Source organism: Bufo gargarizans, chromosome 5 (genome assembly GCF_014858855.1).
Source record: "Bufo gargarizans isolate SCDJY-AF-19 chromosome 5, ASM1485885v1, whole genome shotgun sequence".
In the NCBI taxonomy this organism is placed as follows: domain Eukaryota; kingdom Metazoa; phylum Chordata; class Amphibia; order Anura; family Bufonidae; genus Bufo; species Bufo gargarizans.
Genome location: NC_058084.1, coordinates 485637161 through 485650481, shown reverse-complemented (window position 1 = coordinate 485650481; position 13321 = coordinate 485637161). Strand labels below are relative to the sequence as shown.

The 13321-nt window shown below is 44.4% G+C and overlaps 2 protein-coding genes across 2 annotated transcripts in view; both read left to right on the top strand.

The window, feature by feature from the left end:
* Nucleotides 1–12143, top strand: part of LOC122938500 (cathelicidin-related peptide Oh-Cath-like) — a 269700-nt gene extending 257557 nt beyond the window's left edge. The window contains exon 4 of the mRNA XM_044294051.1: nt 12111–12143. Within this exon, the coding sequence (XP_044149986.1) occupies nt 12111–12128 (18 nt within the window). The 3' untranslated portion in view covers nt 12129–12143. The remainder of the gene's footprint in view (nt 1–12110) is intronic.
* Nucleotides 7068–13098, top strand: LOC122938503 (cathelicidin-6-like). The gene is made up of 4 exons (XM_044294055.1): nt 7068–7322; nt 7748–7849; nt 9829–9900; nt 12648–13098. The coding sequence occupies exons 1-4, from the start codon at nt 7134–7136 to the stop codon at nt 12774–12776; spliced, it is 492 nt and encodes a 163-aa protein (XP_044149990.1). The 5' UTR covers nt 7068–7133; the 3' UTR covers nt 12777–13098.
* Nucleotides 13099–13321: the final 223 nt, after the last annotated feature.

Genomic DNA, 13321 nt, shown 5'->3' with positions numbered 1-13321 from the left:
GTTCAAAGTTTCGTTAATTTCTAACGATAATTTGTTTTCCCTTAGTCCTAACAGTGGCACAGATGGGGTGTTCTGCCCCTGTGGACTGGTTAGGACAGGTGGAAGTTTTAATGAACTAATAAAAAACTGAACATATACACGCCCTCCCTGCCCCCAATAAAGAGGGGTGTGACCCTCAGAACCTTGTGTAATTACAAGTAGACAAAAATGACCACAATTAAAAAAGAAAAAGGGGGGGGAATTTGTGTGCCACTGTTAGGACTAAGGGAAAACAAATTATCGTTAGAAATTAACGATTCCCTTATGTCCTAACCAGTGGCACAGATGGGGATTTAGCAAGTAGAAACCCCCATGGGAGGGTCCTCATGCCTGGTGGAAGATAACACTGATCGGCCAAATGAGGAATAACTATGTATTCTAGTATCCACTCTATAGTGTGAGATAAAAGTGGAGTGAGAACTCCAAGAAGCTGACTTACAGATCACGTCCAATGGGATCGAGCTTCTCTCTGCAAAAGAAGTGGCCAATGCTCGAGTAGAGTGGGCCCTTACAAATTCAGGGGGCTCTGAGCCCTGAGACATATAAGACTCCCGAATTGCCTCTTTAATCCAGCGACTGATGGGAGGGCTTAGAGGCTTTCCTCCCATTATGGGCACCGGAAAAAAGGATAAGGAGGTTTTCATCCTTCCTAAATACCTTGGAGCGTTCCAAGTAAATCCTAAGACATCTCGAAATGTCGAGGGTATGGAGCCCTCTTTCCTCAGAGGAGGGGGGTGGAGCCAACATTGGCAGGGAGATCACCTGGTTGATATTGTCAAAGGAAGGAACCTTTGGGATGAAGGTAGGCAAAAATTTAAGAAGTACCCGATCCTGCAGGAACTTTGTATAAGGCTCAAAGGCGGAAAAAGCCTGGAGTTCCCCAACTTGCTTTGCAGAGGTGATAGCCAACAAAAAGGTGATCTTCCAGGTCAGGAACTTGAATCCCGCCTCCTCTAGGGGCTCAAAGGGGGGAGATGACAACCCCCTGAGCACAACCGATAAATCCCAAACAGGGGTAGGTCTGATTACTGTAGGCTTTAATCTTGAGGCTCCCCTCAGGAATCTCTTGATAAGGGGGTCTTGAGAAATAGCTCTGTTGTGACAAGCAGAGATTGCTGAAATCTGCACTTTAAGGGTAGCTGGTGATAACCCCCTGTCCAGACCATCTGTCACGACCATGGTCATGGTCGTGACTCCTGTGTCCGCATGCTGTTGCCTGCGGTCTGATGTTGTTGTTCAGCCACAGGTGAGGGCGCTAGTATGTTGCCTCACTTGTGGTTGCCGCTGGCAACATGTGGTTGTTATGCAGTTTGGCAGCCTGAGCTTATGCTGGGCAGCATGCTGCAATGTGCATGCGGTTGCACCTGACAACCTGCCTTTATATGTGTTCACATTCCCTGTTTGGTGTGCACAGGGTTTGAGTTGTGTGCACTTACCCTTTAAGTTGATGTCTTCCCTTCCCTGGTGTTGGAAGGGTTAACTTCCTTCCTAGTGTGTGTGCACTGGGTGTGTCTGATTCTGGGTGTGACTACATGGTGTATAAAGCCTCAGTTAAGACCTGATGTCTGAGGGGTACTCCAGCCTTGTAGTAGGCTGGAGGCACTCTCCTGGTCACATATACCATCTGCCAGTGAGGGCCACCCTCGTGGTCATAAATTGTGATACACGATGTTATAAGGATGTGTTTGTGTGTTATGCTTATTTAATGCAGCGTATGGTTTCCTGGCTTCCTGTGTGGTGTGTGTGCTCTGTCTCTTGTGTTGTTGTGAGCAGCAGCACTTATACTTGGGTTCCAGGCTCTGTGTCTGTGGCAGGTAGGTGTGGTACTAGTTGCACTTACCTGCCATTGCCATATGACTGTTTTTGTTTCCCTTTTCTTTGTAGCTTGGCCACTTTAGACTCCTGTTTCTTCGCGTCCAGGAGGAACAGGTTGTCTACCTAGCTCCTAGTCCAGGGCCACCCTGAGGGCTAGCAGGGACTATTAGGTTCCGGTGTATGAGCCCTCCTACCATCAGGGTTGGCTCATATGGTTAGGAGTTAGGGTCAGATTAGGGACACAATAGGAGGAGACCTGCTCCCTATTTCTGTTGTTCTGGCTGAGTACCCATTAACATCTTCTGGCATCGCACGGCTGAGGGTTTTCCCCATCCTCAGCCGTGACACTGTCTTGGAGAAATTGAAGAATTATCGGGATAGAAGCTTCAGTGGATGTTTGCTGATGCCTTGTACACCAGGATGAAAAGATCTTCCAGATTCTGGAGTAGGCCTTATTGGTAGCTTCTTATCTGGAGTGCTCTAAGGTTCTCAAGACAGACCCTGATAGCCCTTCTATCCTTGGAAGGGACTGATCAACCTCCAGGCTGTCAGGTTGAACATTTGAAGGTTTGAGGAGACCTGGGTGCCCCCCGACACCAGTACTCTCTCTGGGGGAAGCCTGAGAAATTGACCCGACTCATCTGTAAGAGTTGGGTAAACCAAGCTCTTCTCGGCCAGTATGGGATAATGGCGATAACTGACGCTTGGTCCTGCCTGATTTTCATCAAGACCCTTGGTATCAAGGAAATTGGAGGGAAGATGTAGGCCAGCCTGAACCTCCATGGGATTGACAGTGCATCTGTTGCCACCAGGTTGTCCTCCCTGTAAAGGGAGCAATACCTCTCCACCTTGGTGTTGAACCTCGTTGCCATGAGATCGATCTCTGGCATGCCCCACCTGAGCGTTTTTCTCCTTGAAGACCTCTGGATGAAGTGACCATTCTCCGGTTGGAAGACCTCGGCTCAGGCGATCCGCAATCACATTGTGAACTCCGCGAATGTGAACAGCTGATAAGTGGGTGAGGTTCAGTTCTGCCCAATCCAATATCACCCCTATCTCTCTCAGGAGACTTTGTGACCTCGTGCCTCCCTGCTTGTTGATATACAGCACAGCGGTCATGCTGTCTGACTGTACCTTTACTGCCTTCCCTCGAATGACAGGAGCAAAATGAAAAAGAGCTAGTCTGATTGCTCTGATCTCCAGAAGATTCAATGACAATAACCTGTCCTGAGGTATCCAAGTTCCCTGGACTGTCTTGTCCTGAAGATGCGCACCCCAGCCTACTAGGGATGCGTCTGAAGTAAGTATGATCCAAGAGGGCTGGATCAGGGACTTTCCGTCCGTGAGGTGGAACCACCACCTTAGAGAGGATCGGACTTTGTAAGGCAGGGAGAGCACGGAATTGAGTCCCACTGGACTGTGATTCCACTTGCCTAATACTTCCGACTGGAGCGGACGTAGATTCCATAATGCCCAAGGTACCACCTCTGCAGTTGAAGACATTAGTCCCAACATCCTCATCCACGTTCAAATCGTTACCTGTTTTGGTACAGAGAGAGAATGGGCTGTCTGTTGCACGGATTGCCTTCTTTCGGAAGTGAATTGAATCGTCATCCTGACTGAATCCACCATGAACCCCAGGAACCTTACCAAGGTGGCTGGTTGAAGTTGGGATTTGTCCCAATTGATTATCCATCCTAACTGATGTAGGAATGTAACAGCCTGTTGGATGTGTTGGGACAGGATCGCTTGGGAAGGAGCTCTGAGGAGCCAGTCGTCCAGGTATGGAACTATACTCAGGCCCTGAAGCCTTAGCGCGGCCACCACAGAGACCACCACTGAAGAAATCCCAAAATGTTTTAGGACCCCCCCCCCCCGATGTTTACCGCGATCCTTAAGAATTTTCTGGACCCAGGATGGATGGGAATATGGAGATAAGCATCCTTGAGGTCTAAGGTTGCCAAGAAATCTCCCGGCATAAGAAGATTGGTCACTGACTGGATAGTTTCCATACGGAACTTCTTTTGTTTTATGAAACGGTTGAAGAACCTCAGATCTATAATCATCCTCCAACCTCTGGTATTCTTGGGTACCAGGAAAACTGGGGAGTAGATATCTGTTCCCCTCTCTTGGAGAGGAACCTCTTCTAAGGCCCCCTTCTGGAAGTATTCTAGCACGTAATTTTCTAGAATCTTTTGCTTGTTGCAGGGAAGAAGCCTTGTTTGGACGAACTTGTCCGAAGGCGGACTGCTCAAGTCCACAACTGTCCTGGATATGATCCTGCCAACAAGGTAGAAAGTGCTGTAGGCGACCGCCTACGGGAATGTGAGGGGAAGGAAGCCTGGGATTTCCAGTCAGACCTGCTAAATACCAAGAGCCTCAACGAGGCCCGCAACCAGAGTGCCGAGGACTTCTTGGGGGGTCTAGAACCCCGAGAGGATTTTCCTCCTCTACGGGAGCCCCAATTCCTCTGGGCTCTGGGTTGAGGTTCCGCCCTGGAACTAAACCCCTTACCCCGACCACGAAAGGACTGCTGGGGAAGGGACTTGCCCTTCTTGTCAGACAGCCCTTCCATTATTTGGTCAAGCTCTGCAGCAAAAAGTTTGCCGGGTTCATATGCCATGGCACAAAGATTGTGCTTTGAGGTCGTATCGGCCTTCCAAGGTTTCAACCAAAGCGGACGCCTGCCCGCGGTTGAGAGAGCCATGGACTTAGATGCCAGCTTCAATTGTTGTGGAGCTGCGTCACACAGGAAGTCTATGGCAAGGCTGGCCGTCTTACATGAGGCCAGAATGTCGTCCCTAGAGACCCTCTGTTCTAGGTCAGACTGAATCTGGTTGAATCTAGTTTTCAAAAAGTTCGCTACTGCAGACAAAGAAATTGCAACCGAGGCGGAAGCCGAGGCTGAGGAATAAGCGCGCCTAAGGGCGCAGTCCGCCTTCCGGTCCATTGGGTCTTGCAAACTTGACCCGTCGTCTGATGGGATCAGGGTCCTTCTAGAAAGCTTTGCAATTGCCATGTCCACCTTGGAAGATACTTGATCCTCTTTGACCGGAAACACAGCCTTGAATCTCTTGGTCAACACTGGACCCTTCTCCGGCTTTCTCCATTCCGTCTTCATGAGGGACAGGAGAGAATCATCTGCTTTAAAGGTCCTAGGCCGGACGGATTTTAGTAGCCGCTGGGCCTTTTCCAGTGGAAAAAAATATGAATACCCGTCCTCCTCATCCGAGGAGGAAGAGGCTGAACCATCTCTCGCCTCCTGACACCCTGATACCTCCATCGCCCGCTGGGGGGAGGAGGGACAATGGCGTTTGGAAACCAGGGTCACTTCCGCAAAGTGGCGGCGCCCAGCCGAACATGCGGGACGCCACTCCCGCCGCTTCAGACCTCGAAATGAGGTAAGGGTGAACTAGCTAAGGAGTCACAGCTCCCAGGCGGGAAGGAGGAGCGGACCCCGCTCCCAGAGGGAAAGATAAAGAAAACACTCTCTCCACCGAGGGATGAAGGAGTGACCACCCGTCCTGTCCTGTCTGCAGGACAGAAAAAAACACGAGGTTCTGAGGGTCACACCCCTCTTTATTGGGGGCAGGGAGGGCGTGTATATGTCAGTTTCTTATTAGTTCATTAAAACTTCCACCTGTCCTAACCAGTCCACAGGGGCAGAATACCCCATCTGTGCCACTGGTTAGGACGTAAGGGAAATGGACATTAAGCTCCAAGAAAATGTAAATAAAATGGAAGACACCCTTGTTGAAATCAAGCAGGATAAATTCAATCGTGATCAACAAGATTATAAGAGCAATGCCGTGTACACCTGGTCTCATACTAGAGCACACACACCACCATCTATTATGAAAAGGATGTCTAGTAGAAAAAAAGACACGTACCCAAGAGTGGTGTTTAGCTCAAAAGAGCCCGATTCATCCGATTTGGCGGCCTAGACTCTGCGAACGTGTCCGGAGATTGACATGTCAGGTGCACACAGCGATATGTCAGATGGTCACGCGAGAGCTCCAAGAAGATCTTCAAAAAACGCTGAGCAGGGCAGAAACATGCCGAGCAGCAGTCGCTATCCCTCACACAGCAAAAAGTAGTGAGTAATTTTCAAGTTATAAGTATTTCATCAACTATACTCTCTCAAGATCACATTCATGTCCTGTCCAAGGGGTTGTCTTTTGCTCCTAAGTGTCATTTTGACATATATAGAACCATCCTTGATGTAAAAAAACTGTCTCGAAATCTTACCTTAAAGAGACATTTTTCTAACTCTCAGAATTCGGAAGAGACAATTAGGGTCCCTCAACAATTACGCATGGACCCACACAACAATGTATCTTTTTCTTTCAATGAATTATCCAATCTGTCTCACATGAGGAAGGATCTATTGATCCAAAACGCGTAGGTGGGAACACACCGTTGTTTTTACTGCAACACCATTAATAAAGGCTGTCACTGAATAGAAGCTGGAGGTCTGTATTCCACTTTTCCGCATGCAGATCTACTATGGTTTGGGAAGGCGCCAGAGTCCAGACAAACACTGAGTGGACCACCAAAGACTGGAGAACCAAGCAACAACAGGCAAGAAAAGACTGTAAGGAGGGGTATCATAGTGGAGAACCATCACAGCTGGAAGGAGAGATGGTTGGGCCTGGATATTCTAAAGTCTGGCCTTCTACAAAAAGGAAGCTCAAGCAGCTACTATGGTGTTCAAGAGAAGGGGAAACATCTCAGAACATCCCGGCCTTCTACTTCTATGGACAGGACTCATTACAAGTAAAGCAAAGTGACAGCAGGAACTGGACTGGCTCTACACTAAGGATAGAATAGGGGGAGGGGAGGACAATTATTGTCATCTCCTCAACTTCCATAATGGTGGTGTAAGCAGTGTACCGGGGTGGCCTCCCGAGGATACAGCGAAGTCACAGACCAGGAAAGCAGTGGAGTGTGCAGAATGACCAACCAGAAGATCTCACTCCCTAGGCTAGGACCAGGGTTGTGTAAACAGACCAGCTCTGCTTAAGAACAAATGAAGGACGTGCATACAGTATGTTGTGAAAAAATAATGTTAGAGGAATTGTTATTCATGCATTTGCCTTATGCTGTGTGTTCTGGACAGGAAGCTCGATAGTGAAATTAAGAAAAATCGTCAATAAAGTCACATAAAAGGTGACAGGCAGCTCATGACAAAAGTAAAACACCCAGGATTGCACCATCATCCTGGAATATAAAGAAAGGAAGGGGGTGAGGAGAGGACATTTCCTCTAAGACAGGCCAAGATGAGGAGCTGGTGGCTGTCTCTGCTGCTCGTCTCTGCTGTCACATTACACGGCTGTCTCTCTGACACTGCAGAGCCTGAGGTCCAAGATGGAAGATCTGTAGGAGATGTCATCGACCTCTACAACCAGAGGAAGGGGGTCACTTACTTATATAAATCCCTGGACCAGCTGCCCCCTGTTCCAATGGAGGTAAGGCATATGGCAAGGGGGTGCTCCAAAATTCTTTTCATGTAAAGCTGCCAATTTAATTTAGATAATTACATATAAAGGTCCCATAAGCTTCATTCACAGCAACACTTCTGCTGGTCGCTACTGGCAAGACCGGCTCTGGATGTGGAACTATCCTCCGAGCTCTCACAGTGCACTGCTGTATGATAACAGAAACTGTGGATGCAGCTTTGGATGTGATTGGAGAATACATCAGGATCAGTAGACTAAAGATTGGCAGGTGAAATTGGTTCTGCATTTATTGCAGACAAATACTGAGAAGTAACGTTCCCTCCTGGAAAACAGTGAAATTGTAAACTCTTGAGGCTTCTCTGTCGACTTCACCAAACAAAATATATCACAAAAGAGGCAGAAGATTTATGTTTTCATCCATCTATTTATCACAGGAAGATGAAAATCCAAACAGAAGAGGCTTTATTATTAAAGAGACGGTGTGCCTCAAATCCGAGAATCCTGATTTATCGCAGTGTGATTTCAAGCCCGACGGAGTGAGTAATTTACATAAACATTGCAAAAAATATCTGAAATGAGTCCTAAATCTGTTATTTTAAGACTACTTCATGCAAAAGAAAATCTCTACAAGAGGTGGTGATACTGAGCTGTCAAAAACATAATACTGCCTCCTATGTATAAGAATATAACTACTATAATACTGCCTCCTATGTACAAGAATATAACTACTATAATACTGCCTCCTATGTACAAGAATATAACTACTATAATACTGCCTCCTATGTACAAGAATATAACTACTATAATACTGCCTCCTATGTACAAGAATATAACTGCTATAATACTGCCTCCTATGTTCAAGAATATAACTACTATAATACTGCCTCCTATGTATAAGAATATAACTACTATAATACTGCTCCTATGTACAAGAATATAACTACTATAATACTGCTCCTATGTACAGGAATATAACTATTATAATACTGCTCCTATGTAGAAGAATATAACTACTATAATACTGCTCCTATGTACAAGAATATAACTACTATAATACTACCCCCTATGTACAAGAATATAACTACTATAATACTGCTCCTATGTACAGGAATATAACTACTATAATACTGCCTCCTATGTACAAGAATATAACTACTATAATACTGCTCCTATGTGCAGGAATATAACTACTATAATACTGCTCCTATATACAAGAATATAACTACTATAATACTGCACCTATATACAAGAATATAACTACTATAATACTGCCTCCTATGTACAAGAATATAACTACTATAATACTGCTCCTATGTACAAGAATATAACTACTATAATACTGCTCCTATGTACAAGAATATAACTACTATAATACTGCTCCTATGTACAAGAATATAACTACTATAATACTGCTCCTATGTACAAGAATATAACTACTATAATACTGCTCCTATGTACAAGAATATAACTACTATAATACTGCTCCTATGTACAAGAATATAACTACAATAATACTGCCTTCTATGTACAAGAATATAACTACTATAATACTGCTCCTATGTACAAGTATATAACTGCTATAATACTGCCTCCTATGTACAAGAATATAACTACTATAATACTGCTCCTATGTACAAGAATATAACTACTATAATACTGCTCCTATGTCCAAGAATATAACTACTATAATACTGCTCCTATGTCCTAGAATATAACTACTATAATACTGCTCCTATGTACAAGAATATAACTATTATAATACTGCTCCTATGTACAAGAATATAACTACTATAATACTGCCCCTATGTACAAGAATATAACTACTATAATACTGCTCCTATGTACAAGAATATAACTACTATATTACTGCCTCCTATGTATAATAATATAACTACTATAATACTGCTCCTATGTACAAGAATATAACTACTATAATGCTGCCTCCTATGTATAAGAATATAACTACTATAATACTGCCTCCTATGCACAAGAATATAACTACTATAATACTGCTCCTATGCACAAGAATATAACTACTATAATACTGCTCCTATGTACAAGAATATAACTACTATAATACTGCCTCCTGTGTACAAGAATATAACTACTATAATACTGCCTCCTATGTATAAGAATATAACTACAATAATACTGCCTCCTATGTGCAAGAATATAACTACTATAATACTGCTCCTATGTACAAGAATATAACTACTATAATACTGCTCCTATGTACAGGAATATAACTACTATAATACTGCCTCCTATATACAAGAATATAACTACTATATTACTGCTCCTATGTACAAGAATATAACTACTATAAAGATATCAGAATCAGTAATGAATACTGGGGCAGGGATCGGTCCATATGTTAGTGACTGTACATGTATATAATCTGCGGTATACACTTACTGTATTTCATGCTTTTCTGTTTATCTCACATGTGGTATATAGTTGTGATGATTAGTGATTCTCCCCTGTAGATGATGACCCTTATGTTTTTGTCCTGCAGGATGTAAAGATCTGTTCTCTGGATTTGGGTGATGAGGATCCTGAGGATATAATGTGCACCAGTCTGAACAAGGTAGGACACTGTACGGATAGCGCCTCCCGTCCTGTAATATTATCCTGGCCACTGAGAAGTCCCCGCATCTTTTCTTGTGGATTCAGATCCCCATAAACGTGGTTGTCTCAGCGCAAACATTGGTGGCATATTACTAAGTAGTGATGAGCGGCAGGGGCAGTATTCGAATTTGTGATATTTCATGAATATTTGGGCGAATATTCAAGAATTCGTTATATCCTGTCATTATTTTCTTGAGTGCGGAAATTGGCAATTGAAAAATTTGCAGTAAAAATTTGCTTTACGGAAATTTGCATAATGAAAATACGCAATCACCACTACTCCTAAAGTCAAAGATATTGCAGCCTTCTCATTGGCCCACAAGCTGGAAGCAGGAAGGGATCATGTTTACTGATTTAAAAAAAATCTTGAATATTCAAAATTACGAATATATATCACTATATTCTAAATATTCACAAATTCTCGAAGTGCCGATTTTCCCGATAAAAATTTGCAATTCGAATATTCGTGATCAACACTATTACTAGGATCCTCCACCAATGTCAGATAGATGTATATCCACCTCTGGGTCCTGCACCTATCTCTAGAACGGAGCTTTCATAATGGGCAAGAGCGCACTGCGCGTACACACCCGCCTTCTGTTCACTCAAGGGAGTGCTGAAAATAGTAGAGCTATGGCACTCTCCTTCACTTTGGGCACTCTGTTCTAGAGATGCCAAAGGTTAGGGCAGGGGTGCACCACCAAAGAGGCCAGGTGAGGCGATTGCCTCAGGCGGCAAGACCTAGAGACAAGCGGGGGCTGTAGGAATATCTCTCTATATTGAACTGTATCACAGTATGTCTTTAATAGTATGGCTGGAAGGGTTGGGCGCGATTTCATTCTTCGCCTCAGGCAGCACAAAGGCTAGGTGCACCCCTGGGTTCGGGTCTCAAAGGTGGGACCCGCACCTACCTTACATTGGTGGCATATGCGATCAATATGCCACCAACGTTTGAACTGAGACAACCCCTTTAAAGAGACACTTTAATCAGAATGGGGTATGTTTTCAAGTATCACTCATAAAATACTTTTTATTTTTTGGAGAATTTTTGGCTGTATTTCTTTACATTTTGGCAGTACTATACCTTTGACAATCAAACACAAAATAATTTATTTCTAAAGCAATGAAATCATGTGATAAGACCTCTCTGTGTAGTAATTATTGGCAATTTGCTACTGCAGTGAGGAGAACCTGTTATCTGAAGGGTAATCCTCATGAAAATAGTTGGAATTGGGGTGACAGTATGACAGCTCTATTTTTCTCTTGATAGTCCTAGATGAAGATGTCCACAGAAGGGCATTGTATGGAGTAATATAATGTATGATGCTGTAATAGAGTCACTTATCCCCTTCCCTCCACAGAGTTATGTTAAACCGTCTACTGTGCTAAAAGTCCAAATTAAGAAGTTGTTAAGGAGATAGGACAGGAAATAGAATACTAGGAAGAAATTTAAAACATTATATCAAGAAAACCAGACGATTTTTGTAAAACAATTGCATAGAATATTCACATTTAGGCTGTTAATATGTGATATGACATGTGCAACGCGCCGCTCCCCAGGGTCCTATGGCATCCCAGGTTTAGTTAAATGCTGAGTGATGTGGTGCAGCCTATATGTGTCACGGTGCTCCTACCTGGATACAGCAGGACCCCAGGCTTAGGCTTCGAAGCAAATAAAGGGGAATAGTTGAGTTAGGGGATGAAGAATAACTTAACTCTAGATTATGGTAAACTTTAACAGCAGCTTTACTTGGATACATTAGCTTCCAGACACTATTCAGGCTTTTTTAACATTCAGACTTTCTCATGGTTCCAGCAGGCTTTGGCATAAATTGGCAGGCAAATTTGATAACTCTGCTTTCTCTCTTTCTCTGCAGGGCTGATAGGCTGCCTAATAACTCTCCTTTCTTTCTCTCTGCTGTGCTAAACTCTGCTTAGGTCTGGTTACTGGACTTTTGGTCGGTTCTAGTATCCCTGGATTGGGGTGCCTTTGGCTGTTATTCTCCTCCTGACACACAGTGAAATAAATTAGCATGGAGTCCGGGTGCTCTACAAGCTACTTCCCTTTGGTGGCTCCTGCTCCAGCCGAAGAGCAATTTCCTTTGGCTGCTATATTTTCTGGCAACCATAGAACACTTTCATCTGGTTGCTATATCCTCCATTCATCAGATTTCATGGCAAGCATAGCCTAACCTGCACTGGCTGTTATAGGCACGTCTGGCTGTGACTGTTCCCAGGCTTACACTTCCCTGTGTAGACTAGAACCGGAATAAACTGGAACTGCTGCCCCTCCCTTCTGGTAGAAGGCAGGACTGGCCCACTTCTGCCCAAAGGGGAAGAAATGGAATTTTGAGTTCCATTATAAGTCTCTCTCTATCTTCCTCTCTCTTCCTCCTCTTCCTCTGTTGTTCAGGATCCAGTATCGGTGACGTACGCTTCACTCCTGCCGCACGATAATACAAGAGCAGGGAGCAGTCTGTGCACAGAGGGGGATAACGTGTCCTATGTCGGGGTGGAACATGACTAGTATGCAGGAGAAGAGCTGTGGGGAGACAGGACCCAGGGAATACAGGTATAAAATGGATAAAGAGAGCAGAAAGGTGAGGAAGATCTGGTGGACACTGCTTTCTGGAATATTCCTTTAAGATGAATGCATCTGTTTACGTTATGTACGATGTGTCTTATGCTTGTTCTGATCTCTTCCAGGAGGTTCGTGTGAAGCGGTCCAACAGAAGAAGACCATGCAGGGGGAGGTCTTGCAGCCCGTGGCTAAGAGGAGCTTATACTCTTATCGGCAGACCCGCTAAAGACCAAAACAGACCTAACTACATGTAGGTGTGAAGATCTGCAGTCAACAGTGGAACGAGATCTGAGATTGTGGCTTATGACAAGCACATTACCGTTATAAGCTTTACTAGTTATTATTATGAGGTGCGAGGTGGCACATTGCGAATCCCTCCTTACGTTTCCTGACCTCTCCCATCTTCACTCTGGTCCCTGGAGGAGAGATTTCAGGATTTTCAGCTTGCTATGGGCTCTTTCACACTTGCGTTCTTATGTTCCGGCATAGAGTTCCGTCGTCGGGGCTCTATACCGGAAGAATCCTGATCAGTTTTATCCTAATGCATTCTGAATGGAGAGAAATCCGTTCAGGATGCATGGGGATGTCTTCAGTTCCGGACCGGAACGTTTTTTGGCCAGAGAAAATACCACAGCATGCTGCGCTTTTTGCTCCGGCCAAAAATCCTGAAGACTTGCCGCAAGGCCAGATTCGGAATTAATGCCCATTGAAAGGCATTAATCCGGATCCGGCCTTAAGCTAAACGTCGTTTCGGCGCATTGCCAGATTTAGCTTTTTCTGAATGGTTACCATGGCTGTG

Bases quoted from the DNA above. Each gene is read 5' to 3' on its own strand.
- LOC122938503 (XM_044294055.1), top strand. From the start codon at position 7,134: ATGAGGAGCTGGTGGCTGTCTCTGCTGCTCGTCTCTGCTGTCACATTA. The intron at 7,323-7,747 runs GTAAGGCATATG...TATTTATCACAG, and splicing joins TGCCCCCTGTTCCAATGGAG to GAAGATGAAAATCCAAACAG. The intron at 9,901-12,647 runs GTAGGACACTGT...GATCTCTTCCAG, and splicing joins TGTGCACCAGTCTGAACAAG to GAGGTTCGTGTGAAGCGGTC.